Raw genomic sequence first — 21,499 nt, forward strand, 5'->3', positions numbered from 1 at the left:
AGAAAACGTAAACCTGATTATTATCTTATAAAAGCTAATATCATTTTAATCATCTAATAATATTAAAAGTTAATTTGATTTTGATGCCACAAATGTTGTTAATAAATTATAATAAAAAATTTTTAAAAAAATGTAATTTAAATTTAAATTTACCAAATCACTGAATTAATTTATTACTATATTATCATGAATATAATATATTTATTGTTTATCCAATACCCACCAGTGAATAATTTTAGATTTACTTTGAAATATTTAAATAAAATATAATTATTTTTATTTTAGAGGCAACAAAGGAAATGCTTAAATTTTTACTTCGTCGACTATGTATGAAGTAATTTATCTAATCTAACTGACCTATCTAAATTCAGCTTTATATTGAACTGCTCGGTTTGAGCTTTGACAGAAGGAGGGATTTTAAGAAGTTTCTTTAAAAAAAGAAGAGAGAGAGAAATGAAATGTTGAAGTTTTTAATTAACTTTCCTTACCTTTTTATTTTACTTTTTTTAATTAAAACTTACATCCAACTTCTCCATTTTTTAAAAATCAAAATTATTAAAATCTCCTCCCTTCCAACGTCCTTGAACCAAAACAAACCTAAAATAAAAGAACAAAACATCATGCTCAATTATCACTAAAAATTTATATGAATTTAATCATTTACATGTAGTAAAACCATTTTGATTCCAAAAATCTCTATTATTATCTTTTTGAAGACATTTTTTAAATAAGTTAAAAGAAAGTTAAATTTAATATAAAATATAATTGACAAGAATTCAAATTTATTTTAAATATAACTTAATTTGTAAATTAACTATTCTTTTGTTTTGATCCCTTTTTCTTTTTTGCAATTGCGTGTTATTCTAAATTTCTAACAGGGAATACACACGAACATTTGCGACTACAGAAGCAACAAGTGTTTGCTTAAACAGAGACCAATTCTTAATGTTGGGCGAATGCAAACAAAACCATTAATTACATGAGACTACTAACCAGGCCTCGAGTAAATACAAGCATGACCATGCAGCAAAGTACTGTGATCCCTTAACTTACTAAAAGAAGAACAGAAACCTAACACATTCCAGGAGCTATAGCTAGTGGCAAGAAGGTATACATTTTTGTTTCATCATCTATCTCTTTAGTTGAGGGATGCCGAACGCAGGCGTTTGATTTTAAGGGGTCATAAGTATATTTCTGAGCTCATGACTCTTTTGTTCGACACATCCTGAGCTAACCAAAGAGGTCATCCAGGTTTCATCAGATTTTACTGGCTCATCATAATCATTCCTGTGCCAACTCCAGAAGGCATGAGTGGAATTTACTATCATAAGCTCACCATGACCAAAACTGGCTTCCCGGAACTCCGACCACTCTGGTTGCGGGTTGATATACCTGTCAGTGAACAATGATTAGTGACTAAGCTTCACTGTGCATGCTTCAGGAGACCCCCCCAAAAAAAAAAAAACATAGGGATATTGCAGATCACTCAGATGTCGAATGAGACAAAATAAAACGAGATTGATCAGTGTAATAAGTTCACTTCCCCTCCCCAAGTTAATTCGTAGAATTTCCCTTGGAAAAAGGGGCTATGTGGGGTAACTAATTCAGAAAAACACAATCAGAATAATACAACTTATTTCAGGAGCCACAAGGTTTGGCTTATATACACTGTAGCTATCTGTTCTTCCTATATCAATATAAAGATTTATGGGAAAACAACAGAAGAATTCTCAGGCTCCTCTGCCTTAGCAGCCCTATTGTGCACTTGAGTTGGACAATTGTTAAATAAATTTAAAAGCAGAATTCGAAGTTCAATAAGATTGGAAACGGAATACAATAGAATCCTCATTGGCCTAACTCAACAGACTGGGTGGACTTCCGGATAAGCATATTTAAGGCAGAAATCATGTTGGTGATTAAGAAATGACGACAGGATGAGCTTAACAAACAACGATAACTTACTTAGACGCTAAACCTTCTCTGTTTCCTCCATCACCAATAGTTATATGAACAGCACCACATGGGTCTGATCTTCCATTATTGACACGTTTCTGTCAGCAGGATAAAGAACTAATTAAAATCCTGAATAACATGAAATCGTAAGGACGAAAAAGAAAATGTTAGACATAAGCATACCGAGCGTTCATAAGCATGTACATGACCAGCAAGAACTAAATCAACATTAGCAGCATAAAGTAATGGCTCCATAACTGCCATCATATCATTCCCTTCACCCCTATGGGCTGTATTACTGTTATACCACGGCACATGAAATAACACGATCAGCCAAGGCGTCCTTTTCCTGTCAACCTTTGATAGATCCATCTGCAGATAAATAACAAGATTATTAGGGGATTGAAGTTGAGACGGGACATGTCTTTTATGCATGAAGCACGGGATAAGATAATATTAACCCTGTTCTCATGAAAGCTATGATATGCAAACCCCAGGAAAATAGATAACTCCTGACCATCATGAGTGGGAGATGTATTATGACTTCTTTTTTTTTTGGGGAAAACTGATGAAAATCACCATTGAATAAAATTTCTAACATTTTGCAAAGAAGTTAATCCTCACCCAGCCACCCTGCATCAATGCAACACCAAAGCAATTCCTAGATAATTAATTTTGCAGTATTTTTGAACCAATATAATCCAGTAGAGCTATCAAACAAAAGAAGCACAAACCGGAATCTAATAACACTAGCGCATGGATTGCATGGCCAGACATTTCAAAGTGAGGATTCTTCTGCACGAAGCAGATGAACCATAAGCTAAATCTCCAAAAGGCCATCATAGAGGTTCAATTTAATCTTAGCCATATAAATGTGATGTATTTCCCCCAATACTTTCACGAGACACCAAGCTGCCAAGATAATGACGCAGATAGATATCTAGGGTTCAATATCCTAATGCACCCCCCAAAAAAAAAAAAAAAGATTATGCATCCAAAGATATAACTCATGATCAATTGGTAAAGCCAACCAACCTTCAGCCATCTATATTGTTCCGAGTACTTGTCATAATCTGCATAGGAGCCAAGCATGACAATATGGGCACTGGCCACTTCAAAAGAATAATAGAGATTTGAACTTGACCCGCTTTCCTCAAATGGCATCTTCCATCTGGCATTATATGATTCAAACCCATCCTTTAGCAATGGTATGCTCTCCTTTTCATGGTTCCCTTGTGTCACCATCCATGGTCTTGCGCTGGCAAGAGGCTCTACGAGCTTGCCAAACTTGTCCCATAGATGTTGCATATAATCAGCATACGAAAGGTCTCCTGGAAGCAGGTGGACATCATACTTGCATTGACCAATGTGATCTAATGTTGATTTAGTCCAACCAGTTTGGCCCAGATCCCCAGCTACAGCAAAAGTAATTGGTAACTGAGCTGGAGGCGTTTTAAACTGGAACTCAGGACCTTGTCCACCACACCGATAAAAGTACACTGTATTATCCTCCAAGGGCCCAATAACAGTGTGGTGTATCTTTCCTGAGCTATAAAAAAGATAACGATAAGAATTGCTCTCTCCTTCAGCTAAATTGTCATATCTCCCAGGTATTGTTCCATATTCTACCACTGAAGGTGATGAATCATCATCAGTTATCCAGCTAACTCTCATGTGCTTGTCTCCTGCCAATGAAATGTGCACCTGCACCAAACATTTCTACAACTTGAGCATCACAAGCAACAAGACGGTATTTTGCATGAAATTACAGAGTTCCATGTGATGACCAGAGAATATGCAAAATAAAAGCATATCAGCATGGCTCACGGAGTAACTGTCCAATGATTGCCAATAATTTACACGAATTGAAGGTGGCCGATTGAGTTTAAAGTGCATACAGCTTAACAAAACGTGAAGAAATTGTCAATTTAAATACAATCTATTTGAACATATATCATTCTAAGATTTGTGACTGGAACTTCGTTATGAAAATTTAGATAGTGAAATTCGTGCTACAAACCCAGTAAGTAAGGCTATTGAAAATCAAGGACTATGGTTTAATATCATCAATAGAGTCAATCACAAATGGATATATCTTGAACAGAAATATGGTTCAGATATCATTCTGACACCATTATTGGACAGCAATAAAAGATTTAGCAAATCATTCTTTATTGATACACTGGAAAAAAAGATTTAGCAAATCATACTCTCAAAAAGAGTCAATCAAAATATCAAGCATAAAATAGAAACTAAGTCTTGACTTTGTCTCCGAAATTGCTCTAGATTATGTCAGGTCAAAATTGCCAATTGACCTACAAGTGATGCCCGCAAGTCTCTTAATAAAAGCTTTCAAACCGGATGAGTCATGTGTATAATGCGGCTAAGGTGACAGCCATAATGGCTCTTATCAAGATAGCAGCACAATCAGAATGATTCTATCCATTTAGAAATACTATCCCATGACCTTCTTAATGTCTAGAATCCAATATCAGCAGACTTGTTGGTAAATCTAAACTATTTTCTTTTTCAGTGATATCCCATTTAATTTGAAAAAGAAAAGTTAACGCTGAAAAAAGTCTTGAAGTTGGTCAAAGACAAGGGGAATGACGAAAAGATCACAGAAAAAGTCTCTCTTCTTCAAACTGATCTGTAAAGTTCTAGCATCACAGATACTTGTGCATACTTGTAGTATAATAACTCAAAAGGCAAACAGAAAGATAAGTTCATGAACATATTGTCAGAAGCAAGATTCCCAGTGTCTCATACATGACATAATAATACAGAGTATTTTTGTCAAAGTCAAAGTACTAGATGATTAAGACTATATAAAATTGATATCCAATATGAGAAATATGGGGACAGAAAAGCAGATGACAACTTGCAATCCAACGCACCAAGAATCTCCGACAGAACCCCATCCATATTTATCCAGACAATGAAAATCTGCAAGAAAGTTGTTTCAAATGCAGAGACGAATCACATAAACTAAGCAGGGTAAAAACAGTTGCCCATCATCAACTTGCACACTACTACCATGTAATCACAAATGGAACAGGCAAAGCCATAAGCTCTCAAGCCTCAAGCCAACTAGTGCATTTGCTGACCTCCTCACTTCGAATAGACGAGTATGTGAAAAACAAATCTGAGTAATCATTGCATTGAGTCAAGGGCAGATCTGCACATAGACTGTGTCGCTAACTTTTTTCTTTTGTTTTCTTTTTTGCGGCGGGGGGGTGTGGAAGGATTACGTCATTCTCATTGTGATTAAAACCTCATTTCCGCCCCCGTGGGCTTACCAAAAAATATGCAACCCAGCACCCAGCAAAAAAACAGTAACAATAAGAGTGGGAAAATGCTTTTGAAACTCACTAGTTTGAATATTTATGGTAAATATGAGTACATCTGATTGACTAATTTTAAACATTGTTCATGATTTCCCTTTGTTGGACATACGAATATTCATACTACTTTATGTATCTGGCATGCATCCATACCAAATCAATTAATAATCAATCATAAGCAATAATAGACAACAAAAGGAAAGCAAATGGAAATTTTCTCCCTAAAGAAATACCTGAACCTCAATGGAATAACCAGTTCTGACTGGAGAGAGGGGGAAAAGGAAGAAAAAGATACACAACAACCAGGAGCAACTAAAAACCGAACCAAAAGAGATCGAAGACTCTAAAACCGATCACATAGTTGAAAGACTGACAGAATCAAAGAGAAGCGACATATCACCTGCTGAGGGTAGGAGGCGGGCTTTGAATCCCATGGGAACTGAAGAGCTTTGCGAGGCAGCGGACGAACGTAATCGGCGGCGACGGTTGCAGAAACGACGACGAAGATGACAGTTAAAATCAGTTGTAGGGCCATCGGTAGTAGGCAAGTCCGCCGTAAGACGCCGGAAGAGCACGGCAAGTATGTCATCTTTCGTCTGCATCGACCATTATTGAATCGTCTTTTTAACTCTATCGCCTCGTCACTGTCACACTGTTCAGGGTTTTTGTCTGCAAATGCCAACAAACTTGAATATTTTAACGAAGAAGAAATCTTTTTTTAACTTAATAATCATCAAAGTAAAAACGAATTTGCTAATATGAGACCTTACTTCTTAAGTCATTAATATTTTTTTTCTTTGCCAGTTACTTCCAATGCTTACTTGATCCTTTTAAGTTTGTTTTGAGATTAAGGCTCAGCAAATCTAATAAATAGCAGAAAAACAAATCTAGCAAACAAAACGTGGGGCAAAAAATATAATAGTAAATCAAAAAGTTATAATAACAATATGTAACTAATTGACTAATTTAAATAGATTAAAAGAGTTTATTAAGTTAGTTATTTATAATAATATGTATTGTCTTTCCCATGATACTATTGTTAGTTGTGTCTATTAATTAGAATTATTATTTAATAAAATCTTTAATATATACAATTACTAAAAAGACTATTTTAAAAAATAAATAAATATCATAGATAAAATAAATTTAGATATTATATTTAGAATTAAATTAAAAATTAAACTTACTTTTATATTAAAATATGAAAGCGTAAAATTTGTCAAAGAAAAAGATTTTTAGAAGTCAAAAGTTTCATCCAGCAAAAACGCAAAACTGTCGCCAGATTGATTTGTATTGCTTTTTGTGTTTGATTGAGAGATTCGCTATTATGCTTATGCATTACCGGATCTTAGTTAAACGAAGAAGAAAATTAGTGTTGAGAAAAAATTTCATGCATGCATATTTTATAAAGTTTACGTGTTAGATAATTAATTTTTATATATATTTAAAGAGTATTTATTTATTGTTAAAAATGTTTTAATAGAGGTGCTTAATATTATTTGCATTGCAAGCCTTAACTATCACTTAATTTGTATTATATTATATGCATCATATATCCTATATTCTTTTTTCTCAATTCTCATATTTAATATTAATATTTATGGACAAACAATAATCCTAATTAATACCTCTAATTTTAAACACAAGAGTTCGATAAGATTTTATTTTACTTTTAAATATAAGATTTCAATCTATAATATCCATAAATTTATAAATTTTTCTTTAAGGTATGCCTATAATTGTACATATAAAAAAGTTTTTCATAGTGAAACAATTCTACTTCATATGATTAAAAAGAGAGTAGTTTGAAAAAACCAAACCAATAACTAGTTTATCTAATTTTTTAAATATCTATAAATTAGTTATTTAATTTTTATATTGAGAAATGAAGGTTGAAGTTGCTGGTTAATATTTTTAAAGTCATTATTGTTAAAGGCAGCATAAACAGAAAGGGCAAACAGGTAAAGTAACACACAATGAGACCTTTATATATATGTGACAAGTTGCTTTAATAATTGAACCGAGACTTCTGTCATCATATTTATTGTCTTTTACGTTTCTCTCCTTTTTCTCACTTTCACATTCATACAAATACAAATTACAATCAAATCAATCCATCTCTTTGCTCAAACTAAAGTTGATGTCACATGCTAAAGGATATACTAATCCTCTAGTTATGATTTTTTTCTCATCCCTTGGTCATACTTAATTATTTATAATAAATAAGTACTATTTACGGTTTTAATTATAAGAACTGATTGATTAATTTGATAAAATTAAGAAAATAAGTTAAATTAGTTATTTGTAATAAATATGTATTGTTTTTCCTCAAACATCACTGCTATTCTACTAATCAAGTTTATTGGTTAGAACTAACATTATTGAAGAACTATCTTGGAAAATATGCATTTATATAAGAGATAAAATGAATTAGGATATTATATTTATGACCAAAATAAAAGTCAAACGGGATCTTATACTCCTCCGGTCTTAAATATAAGACTCTTTTTGTAGTGTAGTAAATTACACTACAAAAGAGTCTTATATTTAGATTACTACACTACAAAAAGAGTCTTATATTTAGGATCAGAGGACTACAAAAGGAGTCTTATATTTAGGACTGGAGAAGTATTAAAGACCGGAAGTAGTATTATCTTTTTTGAAATATCCTTACTAATCAAGTGATATTTTAAAAAATATTTAACATCTACAGCTACTTCGAGAACTATCTTAAAAAAATTAATAAATATAATAGACAAAATAAATAGGATATTATATTTAAAATCAAATTAAAAGTCAAATTAACTCTCTTGTTAAGAACCAAAACTAGTATAATTTTGGTGGGTGTGGGGGGAGAATTATACTTCAAATTGTCTTTTTATTTTCCGCCAATACTTCTCCACATTGTCAATTAAAAAGCCTATCAACTAATTAGAAAATATTTTTAAAAAATTTCTCCATATTGTCAATTAAAAGCTTATCAACTAGTTAGAAAATATTTTTAAAAATTAGTTAAATTTATTTTGTGTAAAAATGCGTGTTATTTTTGAAAAAAAAAAGCATAGTTCCCTTTAATATTTACATTGCAATCTGGAATTTAATAGAAGGAATGATAATTGAAATAAAAAAAGATTAATTTTTTGCTAAAAAAATTAAATTATAAATATAGAAATTTGTGATAAAAATTTTGAATTTTCAGTTAGAGGTCTCATTTTACAATAAATTACTTACAAGATCTTTATTTGTCATTCTCCCAAATCCCAATTTAAAAAGGTAAAAAATATTCATTTTACAATCAATACAAATATTTTTAAAAAATAATAAATAGAAAAAAACAAATAAATAGAAATCTTACATTTATGATTAAAATAGACATCGTAGCTAATTTGTATATCTAGAATCGAAAGGAATATTATGAAAATCATCATTTAATATAATATATGCTTTTTTGCCTACAGGTCTTTAGCGTAAAAGATCATTTTAAATAGCATATAAATTACTTCCAAACTAAAAATTCAATGACAGGTTGTGACACTGCTCTATCTCTTCTCCAAATCCTAATTTTGTGTTTGCAGTATTGTACTTCATTCTTTATGTGCGCAATGACAAATACAAGAACGTGAAATTTGCAAAACTTCGTATCAGAATTCGCTACAATATTTTAATTAATTTTGATAACAACTGATTTATAAATAAAACATATTTTTGTAAATTATATTAAGATGTATTCAACATTTTGAAATATTTTTTCTATTTTGTAATGCATCAAGTATCTTAAAAATATTTTTTAGATGTATCCAATATCTTGAAATATCTTCTTTGCTTTGACAAGGGATATAGCAAAAAATATTTGAAATGCTAGACATACTTGAAAAATATTTTAAGATGCTGAATATATAAAAAAAATATTTCAAAGTGTTATATTCGTAAAATATTTTAAAGTACTGAATTCATCTTAACCTAACAAATAATTATTAAATATCAATATTATTTATTTTGTACAACATTACTCTTTTTTTTTTATGTGCATAAATATCTTCCTATTAAGGACAATTCTTTTCGAGATATTGTCAAACATTAAACGTGATACCCACAATGTAGTGAAAACATTACTCTATGATCCTGTTTGGTACGAAGCATTAAAAATAAGAGGTAAAGATTGAGATTGGAATTGAAAAAATAATTAAAGAGTATTTAGTATAAGAAATTTCTTGTTACGTAGAATCAGGCAATCTCATATAAATGAAAATGAAAAATACCATCTCCTACCCTTGTATTTCCTAATCCCATATATATAAATTTGCCTAAGGGAAAACGATATTGGAAGTACTGTATTTTTTTTTAATTTCAATTTGGTACCAATGTTTTTTTTGTTCTTAACTAAATATTTAATTTTGCTCAATTAACATCATTAATCCTTATATAGAGACTAAAAATGCCAATAGAACAAAGTTATAAGAGCTAATGTTGCTAAAAAAAATAAAATTAAATGTTTAATTAAGAGGAAAAAACACATAGGTACCAAATTAAAAATTGAGAGAAAGTAGAGGTATCCATGATATGGTTTTCCCTTTGCCTAATTCCAAGTAATAAGCAATAACTAATAGTAAACGCTCTTTTAGTACTACCTCCGCCCTCCGGTCCTTAATGTAAAAGTTCGTTTGATTTTATTTTGGTCCCAAATATAATACTTTAATTTACTTTGTCTCTCATATCTATCTATTTCTTCCCAAGATAAGTTTAGCTAATACACTTAAATAATAAAAATATTTTAGAAAAGATAATACCCATTTATTATAAATAACTAACTTAACTAATTTTTTTAATTAACTCAAATTAATCAACTACCTCTTATATTAAGAATCAAAGATAGGTAGTATATGTTTTCAACTTCAATCATAATCTTTATTTTTCATTTTAAATGCTTTGTACCAAATCAACCTATAAGAAATAGCTAGGCTAAACTTGGGAACTTGCCGTTCTAGATGGGAGAAAAGATGCACGTTAATATATACAGCTTCCTGTCTTTTTTTTGGGTAGTTCTTCCTGTCTTTAATATAGAGTTAATTGACTAATTTGAATAGATTAAGAAAATTAATTATATTAGTTATTTGTAATAAATAGATGTTGTTTTTTTCCTCAAAATTATCATTATTCATTAAGTATATTGACTAAGACTATCATTAGTAAAAAAACTACCTTGAGAAAAAAACAGATAAATATAAAAGACAAAGTGGATTGAGATCTTATATTTAGGATTAAAATAAAAGTTAAATGAGCTCTTATTATAAAAACTTATGTTTATTATTCATACGATTATATTGTAACCAAAACCCACAGTGTTCCACTGTTCCTAACATATAAAATTATCGTTATATGAGCTATTTATATTTATTTGTGACATGACTTTGTTGACGTGTTACACTATCTCAACACATTTTTAACAAAACCATTTGTATTGTGTGTGGTTGACAAATTAATTGCTTGTTTGGTAAAGGAGGATACTTATATCAATTTTTTTAATATTTAAATTCTCTCGTTATAGATAGACAACGTGACAGTACAATAAATGTTACTACCTCATCTTCTAATTATAAAAACTAATTGACTAATTTGAGGAGATTAAAAAAATAAATTAAATTAATTATTTGTAATAAATAGTTATTGTCTTTCCTAAAATATCCTTACTAATTAAGTGTATTGATTAGAACTATCACTATTAGAAGGACTATTTTGAAAAAAATGCATAAATATGAGAAACAAAGTGGATTGAAATCTTATATTTAGGATCAAAATAAAAATCAAATAATGTCTTATATTGAGTATCAGAGGTAGTATTTTTTAAATATTAATATTTCATAATGTTTAATCAGAAACTCACATACAAAATATACATGGCCATGTTTTTTATTTATTAGCAAGATACATGGCTTTGTGTCATAAGAAATTTGATATAATAAATATAAGTAACTTAATGCACATTTAACGCCAAAAAAACTTAGGGAAAATTACACTCAGGTCCCACAGAGTACAATTAATATAAAAAAGGTCCCATGAAATCACAAAATGATTCTGAAGTCCCCAGGGACCTGTGTGTAATTAATTCTAATTGTGAAATTACCTACTTATCCCTGTTAATTTTATTGCAACAATTCGTTTATAATCTCAACAATGGCTGTTAATAACCCGAGAAGACGTGATTGACAACCTCGGCAGTGCTCATGACAACTCACTCTGTGGAATGCCAGGGGCATTATTGAGGTTGTTAACCACCTCTTCTCGGGTTGTTAACAGCCACTGTTGATGTTGTAAATAGGTTCTAATTTTATTGCAGCAATTCGTTTACAATCTCAACAGTGGCTGTTAACAACCCGAGAAGACGTGATTGACAATCTCGGCAGTGCTCATGACAACTCACTCTGTGAAATACCAGGGGCGTTGTTGAGGTTGTTAACCACCTCTTCTCGGGTTGTTAACAGTCACTGTTGAGGTTGTAAATAGGTTCAAATTAACAGGGGTAACTACGTAATTTCACAATTAGAATTGATTACACATAGGTCCCTGGGGACTTCAGAATCATTTTGCGATTTCGAGAGACCTTTTTGATATTAATTATGCTCTGTGGGACCTGAGTGTAATTTTCCCAAAAACTTAATGCAAATTTAAGGCAACTTTATTATTCTTCAATTACTTTTGTACGAGTCAAGTCAGCCAAGTCCGCTCAAGTGCTTCCTTCTTAGTTCTTACGTCCATCACTGAAAAGCAGAGGAAATAGCGCTTATTGTAAATCCTCCTTCATTTCTCTGAATTTGACCCATTGATTCGATCACACACCTGAACTCTTTCCCTTCGCAATTCACCCAAATCACTTCTGTCTATTCTTTCCACGTTCAATTGAAGCTGAAGAAGAACGTGGTCCTAAGGAAGAGGAGACCGGGATCGCCACCATCTTTGACTTGAACCTGCAAAATTTTATCCGTTAGGTAGCACTCCCTCAAGTTCTATCTTCTTTGTCCACTTATCTTTTTTATTTAGTCAGTTATTTATTTATTTTGTAAGTATAAATATGCTTTTTACTTTGCGTTCTTGTGTTTTGACATTGACGATTGTAAAGCTATAGTAGTTTGTGACTCTTGATTATTTGTCTAGTTACACGGTTTAGGTGCTGGAATTTTTCTTCCTCTAGAACTGAATGGCTCTTGATTAATAACCTCTTTTTGATTATTAAACTTAGTGAAAAGCAAAAAGTTTATTAATTCAAACTTTTGATGGTGCTATGTTATCAGTATCAGTTTGTGAACCTTGATTAGTTTTCTAATGGTTTCAGTTACCCTTGCACAATATATACGTTAAGAATTTGTGTTCTAAGCTTTTAACCTCAGTTCACCACGTAAAAAATTCTGGGAAATGTGCATGTCATATTTGTGGATTCTGGATATAACAGTTAAAATTGATGCCTTTGTCAGGTTCACTGAGTTAAGATGACAGAGATCATTGTTTCCATTGCTGCTAAAGTCTCAGAACATCTGGTGAATTTAACCATACGTCAAGGACAGTATTTGTTTCGTGTCAACAAAATCATGAAGAAACTTGAGACTGAGAAGAAGGCCCTGACTTCAACTCATGATCATGTACAGAAAAGAGCTGAAGAAGCTAATCATAAAGCAGAAAACGTCAATTATGTAGTTTCAAGTTGGCTGAATGACGTGATGGAACTCATAAAAGAGGTGGAGCAGTTGGAACAAGAAATAATGCTCCACAGCAGCAGTTGTTTGCGAGGGAAGTTTCCTACCAGGAGCAGATACATTCTGTGCAAGCAAATGGAAAAGAAAACAGAAGCTATGATGCAGCTGAACAAAAAATGTCACTTTGAACCATTTTCCTTCCCTGTCCCGATTCCAGATATAGAGCATTTCTCTTCTGGAAACTTTGAGTATTTTAAGTCTACAAGATTGGCTGCAGATCAACTTTTGGAAGCACTAAAAGATGATAGTAGTTATATAATTGGTTTATATGGGATGGGAGGCTCCGGGAAAACAACACTGGTGAAAGAAGTGGGTAAGAAAGCAAAAGAATTAAAGCTATTTGATCATGTTGTATTTACCACTGTGTCCCAGTCTCCAAATGTCATGAAAATTCAAGACGAAATTGCTGACTTGTTGGGCCTGAAATTGGATGAAAAAAGTGAAGCAGGGAAAGCAAGGCGGATATCTGTGAGATTACAAAGTGGCGAACGTATTCTCATAATTTTGGATGATGTTTGGACAAAGCTCAACCTTGAGGATATAGGGATTCCTGTTGATGGAAATCTCAAGGGTTGTAAGGTGCTTCTTACCACTCGTCGTCACGACGTGTGCAGTTTAATGGACTGTCTAAAGAGGATTCCCCTAGATCTCTTATCTGAAGAGGAAGCTTGGAGTTTATTCCGAAAGCATGCAGGCATAGATGCTGTGTTATCTTCCAACTTGCCGAACAATATGCAACTGCAACGGGAGGTTTGTAAGGAATGTAAAGGACTGCCCATTGCCATTGTCACTGTCGGAACCTCCTTAAAAGGAAAATCAAATGGAGTTGATGAGTGGAAGGTAGCATTACAAAGTTTGAGAGATTCAAAACCTGTGGATGTGGATGAAGGCCTTGGAGATGCTTTCAATTGTCTTAAATTAAGTTACGATTACTTGAAAAGAGATGATACCAAGTTGCTTTTCTTGATATGTTCTGTGTTTCCAGAAGATCATGAGATCCCTGTTGACGACTTGGTCAAATATGGAGTGGGACTGGGTATCTGTGGGGGGTCATTTGATTCAGCCAGTACCCGATTGAGAATGTGCATTAATACACTTGTAGATTCTTGTCTGTTGATGCGTTGTGAGATGAGTAAAGTTGACCAGCTCTTTCGCCCTAGAAAGGACCATGTAAAAATGCATGATATGGTTCGTGACGTAGCTTTATGGATAGCATCAAAAGATCGAGCTATTATAGTAAATCCTGCCAGAAATCTGAACACATCAATAGAAAGTGAAGCCATAAAAGATTGTTATGCACTGTCTTCATGGTACAATAATGGAACCGATAAGTTTCTTCATAGATTGGATGCTCCAAAACTTCAGATCCTGCTCATAAATCTTTCTGCTCATACAGTTCCCCTGGGATTGGCAGGTTGCTTGGAATTATCTGATGAATCATTTCAAGGTCTGAAAGAACTTAAGGTTCTGGCTTTGATCGATAAAAGTTATTATCGGAAAATGGCTATATCATTCCCCCAATCATTGGAGATGTTGACTAATCTTCAAACTCTGCGCTTAGTAGGGTTGGATTTGGGTGATATCTCTTTTGTGGTGAGCCTAAAAAGACTTAAGATTCTTGACCTGCAAGATAGTAAATTCAATGAACTGCCCAATGGAATCACAATGCTGGACAAGTTGAAGTCGCTGGATTTGTCACAATGCATAATCAAGGAGCCTTGTTTTGAAGTAATAAGAAGATGCTCACAACTAGAAGAGTTATATGCATTCGGCCATGGCGATTGCTCAAGTCCTAGAATAATGGATCACTATCAATGCTTCAGGGATGATGATGATGTTATTTTCCCAAATTTGCAGAGGTACAAATTATATTTAGGGCCGCTTATGAGCTATCCATGTGAACTGCATTCATCAAGCAAGAAAAATCTATATGTGAACGGATTTAATCCCTCAGCTTCAGATGCTTTTGTTAAGTATCTTCTGCAAAGGACATTGGATGTTCGTCTGTATGGCCTTCGTGGAGGATGCAAAAATATCTTTCCAGCTACAGTTCAAGCTGTCGGATGCATGAATGAGATGACTCATCTCCAGCTCATTTTTTGTTCGGAGTTGGAATGCCTTGTAGATTCTACTTCCAATAATGCAGATAAAATCCTGCTAGATGCAGCATTCCCTGAACTGGTTGAGTTATGTCTGGAACGTATGAATAATTTAAAAGAATTGTGGCGTGGTCCATTTGTGCATTGTTTCTTTGGAAAGTTACAAGTCATTAGAATGGTGTCTTGCAACCAGTTGCACAACATCTTTCCTCGGGAATGTAACATGCAAAATCTTAAGAAGCTCTCAATATTCAAATGCCGGACTTTGACATCCATCTTCCTGATGTCGGTTGCAAGGACTCTGGCGAAGCTAGAATGTCTAATTATCAAAGAGTGCTCAGAATTGAGGTATATAATAAATAGTGAAAAAGAAGATGGCACAGATGCGGAGGATGTAACAGTTCATATGCCATATGATTCTCATGAGATACTCCCTGAACTGAAGGAGCTCATCATCAGTTCCTGTAACAAGTTAGAATTTATACTCCCAAACTCTTGTGTTGAAGGCCTTTTGCAGCTGCGGAAAATACAGGTTTCTCGTGCCCCTAAGATGAAATATATCTTTGGTCCATCCCACAATGAAGATCAATTATCTTATCTGAACAGGACCAAGATGGCGCTTCCTCTCCTAGAAGAAATAGAACTTCAAAGTCTCCCAGATCTTCTTGGGATTTTCTCAGGAAACTATAATTTAAGCTGGGAATGTCTTAAGAAACTAACATGGAGAAATTGTCCCAAATTGAGCACAAATTCATCTCACAACAATTTGAATTTTGCTTTGGAACATCAACAGCTTCCTCCAAATACGGTACTGATCTCTCCGATGCTTTTATTTTCAAGAATTTCTTTCAATCAAATAGATGGCATGTAGGCAGAGTCTCAAATCTGCATATGATAAGACCGTATTATGCCACTCATGAAATGCCATGCCGTTGAATTGAGTTGGTATGAAAACTGGGGGGGAAATGGATGAATGTATAGACATTAATACGAACAACTTTTCCATTCAAAATAACTTGAGGCATGAGTATACATTACAATTCCTTTTTCTAAAAAGAATCATAAAAAGGCAACAGTGTATGAAGCATCAATAGGCCGCAGTCTGTTGTACCATACATACTTTGGGTGCATTTACCTCTAATTTGGTAATAACTGATAATGCATAAACCTGGTTCATATCATTCATCGACACTAAAAAGAATAAAAAATTTTGTTGTAACTTAGTCTCAACTATAAATTTGAGTCAAACTTTCTGATCTTCTATCTACAGGAAACACACCTTGGCAGGGAATACTTAACCTCAAAATTAGAAAAGTTGTCCTTACTAAATGTACATGATTTGAGGTTCATATGGACAGCTTCCACTTTGTCACAAGCTCTGAGGCTTCAACATCTTCGTTCTTTGACTGTGAGTAGGTGCAGAAAGCTAAAATCCGTCTTTCCTTCAGTTATCCAAAGATGCCTGCCAGAGTTACAGGAACTATACATAGGAAACTGTGAAGAGTTGGAAGAAATTGTTGCAGAGAATGAAAAATATGATAATGTATCCATTTCTCAAGCGTGCTTTCCAAAACTTTCAAGGATTGAAGTGTGGCGATGCAACAAGTTGAAAAGCCTTTTTTCTACTGCCATAGCTAGAAATCTTCCTCAACTAAGCAGTCTAATCATAGTTGATGCTGCTCAGTTAAAGGAGATTTTCAGACATGGTAATGACGCAGATCCTGTGTATGGGAAGCCCCTCATCTTGCAAAATTTGAAAGAATTAAGAATCGAGAAATTGAAGAGTCTTGTTAATGTTGGAATCCTTTTACCCACAAAAGAGCTTTGCAAAGTTCGCAGACATGATTGCCCAAATATTGGGAGCAGCATAGTTGATTCTGCTTCTTCAGGGAACAGAGGTACGATCTAGATTTATTTTGATTTTGGATTTTGTTTTAATATATTCAACATTTTTCCGTGTATAATTCAAGATGGCTTTACGTATAATATGCTGCAACAGAGTCAATTTCTTTACATTTGCACCATGATTTCTCAGCTTATATATCACAGTTGATTTCCTCAAATTAGTCATCATTTTTGTAAAAATTAAATTTTCACTCTTAAAATGGCGTTTGAAATTTGGAGGAACAATGATTCTTGTTGTTTCTTTTCATTTATGTATTCATCTATTTCTCCGACAGGAACCACAGATAAGAGCGACGAATGATGGCCAAGTCTTAAGATTTGCAAGCCGCTCCAAACATGAAAGACATTTACTTATGGATGACAAAAATCATGTTTTGAAGTCTCAACTGTATTTTGGCTACATTTGGAGGAGCATCTTACCTTACCTTACGGGTCTGGGTGGGTCACAATAGAGCTATTTGTTTATGTATGGCAGACAAAAATGGTTGACAGATTTTTTGCTTTCCTTTTTTTGGCCAACAAAATGTTTCACAATTAGGTTTGTTATTCCCTCTGGAATTATTTCTTTTCTGGGAAGATGTTGTGCTCCTGGCCTGGATGGAGAATAGTAGCAGCATTAATAGTAATAAAGGGCAGTTCTCCACATTTTTGTTATGAGATTCGTAAGTTTGTCGAACACAGCTGAACCGCATTGTAGTAGAACTAACTGATCGTGTTGGCAGGTCCAATGAATCAAATCCCCTGAATCTTTAAAGAAGAGCCACATAGGGTAGCTGAGGTTGTATCTTCTAAAGTAATTTATTACTACATCTCTTTTTTTTTTAATATGCAAAAATAAAAAAGACACGTATGATATATTAATTATCAACTACTAGTAAAATAAGATGTTTAAAAAATTGTACCTAAACTGTATGATAACACTTTAAAAAATTTATAAATAAGAGTTAGTGATATTTCAGATGATTAACATGTTGAGGATTCTTTCTGTGACACCACATATCTGTTTACGTAATAAGCACACATCCATCGTTTCTGTATTCCGTTATTGCTATTCCAATATCCGCTTTCAATATGATCAATATGATCATGTAATCTCAAATGATTTAAGAATAAAAATAACATTTAAAAAACCACAAAAATGGGATGGTACTATTCGTACAATTGGTTTCAATACACAACAAAATTTTACATATCAAAGGCCTTGTAAGGAAACTAGCTCACTATCAAGTTCTCTCGACAAACATGACAAGGCACGCAGGCTAAACCCCAGCCAATATCCTCAAGATTTGAGAACAAATCCTTCAATCCCTAAGTATATAGATATATCCTGGATGGCCTACTTTTACAATCAATGAATATACCGTGGCAATAGCTGATAATGGCAACATTATCAACCTGCCAATTGAAAGTTTAAAATCGTGAGTTATGCTGCTTGACCAGTTTTTTCATCAGGTTCGGCTTTAAAATTGCCATCCAACTTGTTTCCAGACGCTAGTTCTTCTGCTTGGAGTGGCCGTTTCTCAATTCTGTTACCCTGCAAAACCTTATTACATCATAGCACGAGTCATAATTACATATGTCTTGTTCAAGGCAATGAACAGATTATTCAAGGCGAAAGAAACTACATTTTTCAATGTTTATTTTTACCTGTGGTTGGTCGATCATTTTGCCTGCTTCACTATTTCCAGAAGATCCGGAAGCAGATCCAGAATGCTCCTGAGAAACGGTTTGTACAGCTTGTAAAGGCTTTATCAAAAGTGGCTGACCCACATCACTAACTTTCTCTTCCTGCCCACTGCCAGAATTCTTTATAGAAATGTTTTCTACTGACTTGCTGTTGTTAGTATCAGTATCTATGGATTCAGATGGTGCTTCGACTCTCCTAACAACCTCAGTAACCAGATTTTCAAAAGGCATGCCGGGCTGTCTCATTGAGTTGGCCTCCGCTCTGCTTTGAACCTCAGCTGAAGATAGATTGGGCGAACCATTTTCATTTTGCGTCCCTCTTGGCAACAAATTTTGGCTAGGTAGAGCTTGAGAAATCTGCATTTGGTTTCCATCGGCAAGAATTTCTTTGGCAGCAATTGGTGTGCTTCCAAGAGATGCTTGGGTCATGGCTTGAGAAGGTTGATTAGAAACCATAACCCCATTTTGTAAATTAACAGGTTGGAGCTTAACAGGGACCACATTACCTCTAGATAGTAGAGAATTAGTTTGTCTTTCCATTGACTGCTGATTCTTTCCTTGAGATGCAACCAAACCACTGGAGCTAACTGCTCCTCTAGATGACTGACTGAAAGAGGGTGACCCTTTCATTGTATGACCCGCATTTCTATGAATATTGACGTAATGTTTATTTCTTTCTCTTCGGTGAGGTTTCTTCACATTAGCTCCTCCTGAGAAGGGAACCTCATTTCTTTGGATCATGGGAACACCTGGGGCCACATCATTTTCAGCTGAAAGAGGGGCATAATGTCCAGGCTTTAGGACAAGACCCCTTAAAGTAGTATTGGAATTACCAACTTTAGCACTAAGCAGATATCCAGCATCAAATACTGCCTCAATTACACAAGAAACCACCTGACCAACCATGGGATCATTCAAATCATTTCCAATGTCCCTTCGATGGGGCTGACTTCCATTAACCCTGTCAAACCCTGGAGGAACACTGGCATTTCCTCCACCAACTGGATTCTGGTTTACATTCCGAATATTTAGGATATGGGCATTCTCTTCCGCATATGGTTTTGGATATTTCCTTGGACGACCACGTTTGCGCTTCAAAGGGATGTCTCCAGAGCTATCAAAGTTGTTATTAGGATTTGGCTGGTCCATCTTTGCATATATAGTACTCCAGTGTCTCCTTCCTCTGAACGAAGAAAAAACTGCTTGTAAGTATACTGGTGCGCACTAGGATCAAAATTTTCTCAAGTGCTCAATATAGGTCAAATAAAGGGCAATGAACTATGATCCACTAATAACTATCCTCCCGATAACAGTGGAGCATATCCATCAATTTCATGCAGGCATGATAGAGATGATAGCAGTATAGCATAACTGCCAACTGTAGTCAAAATAATCTAATGCAACATAATCTTTATCTTGGGCCAAAATGAAGTTGTCCGCATTTTGAATTCAATCTGCGATAAATTTATAGCAGTTAAAGCAGAAATGAAGCAAGAAGACAAGTATGATGGAACTTTCATAGTAGCCCCGAAAACTTGGAGGGAACAATGCAACGCAAAACAGACAACTGTCGTTCATAAGGCTGAATTACTGATTATAGTCTGTACCAAATTACCAGTGATTTCCAGGTTTCCTTTTGCTTTTCTTTTTTCTTTGGGTGCAGACTGGAGATTAAATTGAATAAATCGTCGCACTTAAGATACACAGTACACAGATGCATGTATCAACATATCAACGCGAATCATAACAAACGATAAATAGGTTCTAGTCTTGGAAAAACAAAATTGATAAAGCATCAAAACACAATGAAAAGTAGACTGATAAGAGGTAGAAGCAAATGAGGAGCAGACGTAGCCCAAATGACTATCAAATCAGTCTTTGTATGAAGTCATTAAACAGAAAGTGATTTCTACACGAGCAAACCAAATGAATTACGAAAAGGAGACAATGAATGGGGAAACTGAAGCCATAGAAGGTTAATGAAATAGCTCCAGAAAGACATCACCAACATAAATGAACAAACTATTCAATGCAAAATAAAATAGCTTTTAGAGATTCTAGCCACCAGACCTCCTTCAGAACCGTAAAGTTAGCAATATGAACACATGAAGCAATAAATGAAACTCCAAATCCTTAAAAATCTTACATTTCAGTAAAGCATGGAGTGCAAACTAGTACATATACCATACTCATCGAAAAGCATGCAAGCAGTTTGATTTTTTTAAAAAGTTAAAAAAAAAAAGGAAAAATTCCCGAAAATACGATTAAAGAACTAAAATCCGGAAAGTACTCGTACACCAGGGGTCAAGGGTTTAACATTTTTGTAGTTAAAAATTTCTCTCCTTTTCGCAACCAAACAACGTTTTCCTTACCCCAAAAAAAAAATCCCAAAATAGAAAATAAAGGTCACATAAATCCCCAGTTTGAGTTTGATTAAACATAAAGGGCATGCAAAAGCTAAATAAGCGAATACGAGAGAGAGAGAGAGAGAGGTTACAAGAAACCAAACCGTTTAGGGCCCTCGTGTTATGGAGGATTAGATGCAAACTCAAACTAGTAAATAGCTTGCGATTGAGAAAATCATGGGGAAGACGACGAGGGAAGTGTGTATTGGGTTGGGCTCAGGCGACTGACTGAGAACTCAGAAGCGAGAACAAACAGCGGAGTGTTAACGTAAGGGCTAGACAGGCTGTGAGCGAAAGCTGTGACAGAGCAATAGAATTTTGCCACGTGTAAATATTAGTGTGGGCCCCACACAACGTTGACC

General features: G+C 34.1%; 3 protein-coding genes across 5 annotated transcripts; 1 reads left to right on the forward strand and 2 right to left on the reverse strand.

Annotated features, from left to right (window-relative positions):
• Positions 1-1,064: 1,064 nt before the first annotated feature.
• On the reverse strand, positions 1,065-5,942 carry LOC114719013 (purple acid phosphatase 18-like). The gene is made up of 5 exons (XM_028904461.1): positions 5,698-5,942; positions 2,989-3,657; positions 2,137-2,325; positions 1,963-2,051; positions 1,065-1,392 (listed from the first exon to the last, which is right to left on the reverse strand). Exons 1-5 carry the CDS (start codon positions 5,884-5,886, stop codon positions 1,173-1,175), a joined length of 1,356 nt encoding a protein of 451 aa, XP_028760294.1. The 5' UTR covers positions 5,887-5,942; the 3' UTR covers positions 1,065-1,172.
• Positions 5,943-12,078: 6,136 nt separating this feature from the next.
• LOC114719015 (probable disease resistance protein At4g27220) lies at positions 12,079-17,800 on the forward strand. Its single transcript, XM_028904463.1, has 4 exons — positions 12,079-12,280; positions 12,764-15,949; positions 16,412-17,039; positions 17,322-17,800. The coding sequence occupies exons 2-4, from the start codon at positions 12,779-12,781 to the stop codon at positions 17,345-17,347; spliced, it is 3,825 nt and encodes a 1,274-aa protein (XP_028760296.1). The 5' UTR covers positions 12,079-12,280; positions 12,764-12,778; the 3' UTR covers positions 17,348-17,800.
• Positions 17,801-18,307: 507 nt separating this feature from the next.
• Positions 18,308-21,353, reverse strand: LOC114719018 (uncharacterized). 3 transcript variants are annotated; one of them, XM_028904466.1, is made up of 3 exons: positions 21,242-21,353; positions 18,694-19,915; positions 18,308-18,589 (listed from the first exon to the last, which is right to left on the reverse strand). In XM_028904466.1, the coding sequence occupies exons 2-3, from the start codon at positions 19,879-19,881 to the stop codon at positions 18,470-18,472; spliced, it is 1,308 nt and encodes a 435-aa protein (XP_028760299.1). In that variant the 5' UTR covers positions 19,882-19,915; positions 21,242-21,353; the 3' UTR covers positions 18,308-18,469. The 3 variants fall into 3 exon arrangements, with proteins under 3 accessions (XP_028760299.1, XP_028760298.1, XP_028760300.1); XM_028904465.1 differs by having other exon boundaries at positions 21,230-21,353; XM_028904467.1 differs by lacking the exon at positions 21,242-21,353 and having other exon boundaries at positions 18,694-20,922.
• Positions 21,354-21,499: the final 146 nt, after the last annotated feature.

Source organism: Neltuma alba, unplaced genomic scaffold, assembly GCF_004799145.2.
Source record: "Neltuma alba isolate B1F8T4 unplaced genomic scaffold, ASM479914v2 tig00011883_pilon, whole genome shotgun sequence".
In the NCBI taxonomy this organism is placed as follows: domain Eukaryota; kingdom Viridiplantae; phylum Streptophyta; class Magnoliopsida; order Fabales; family Fabaceae; genus Neltuma; species Neltuma alba.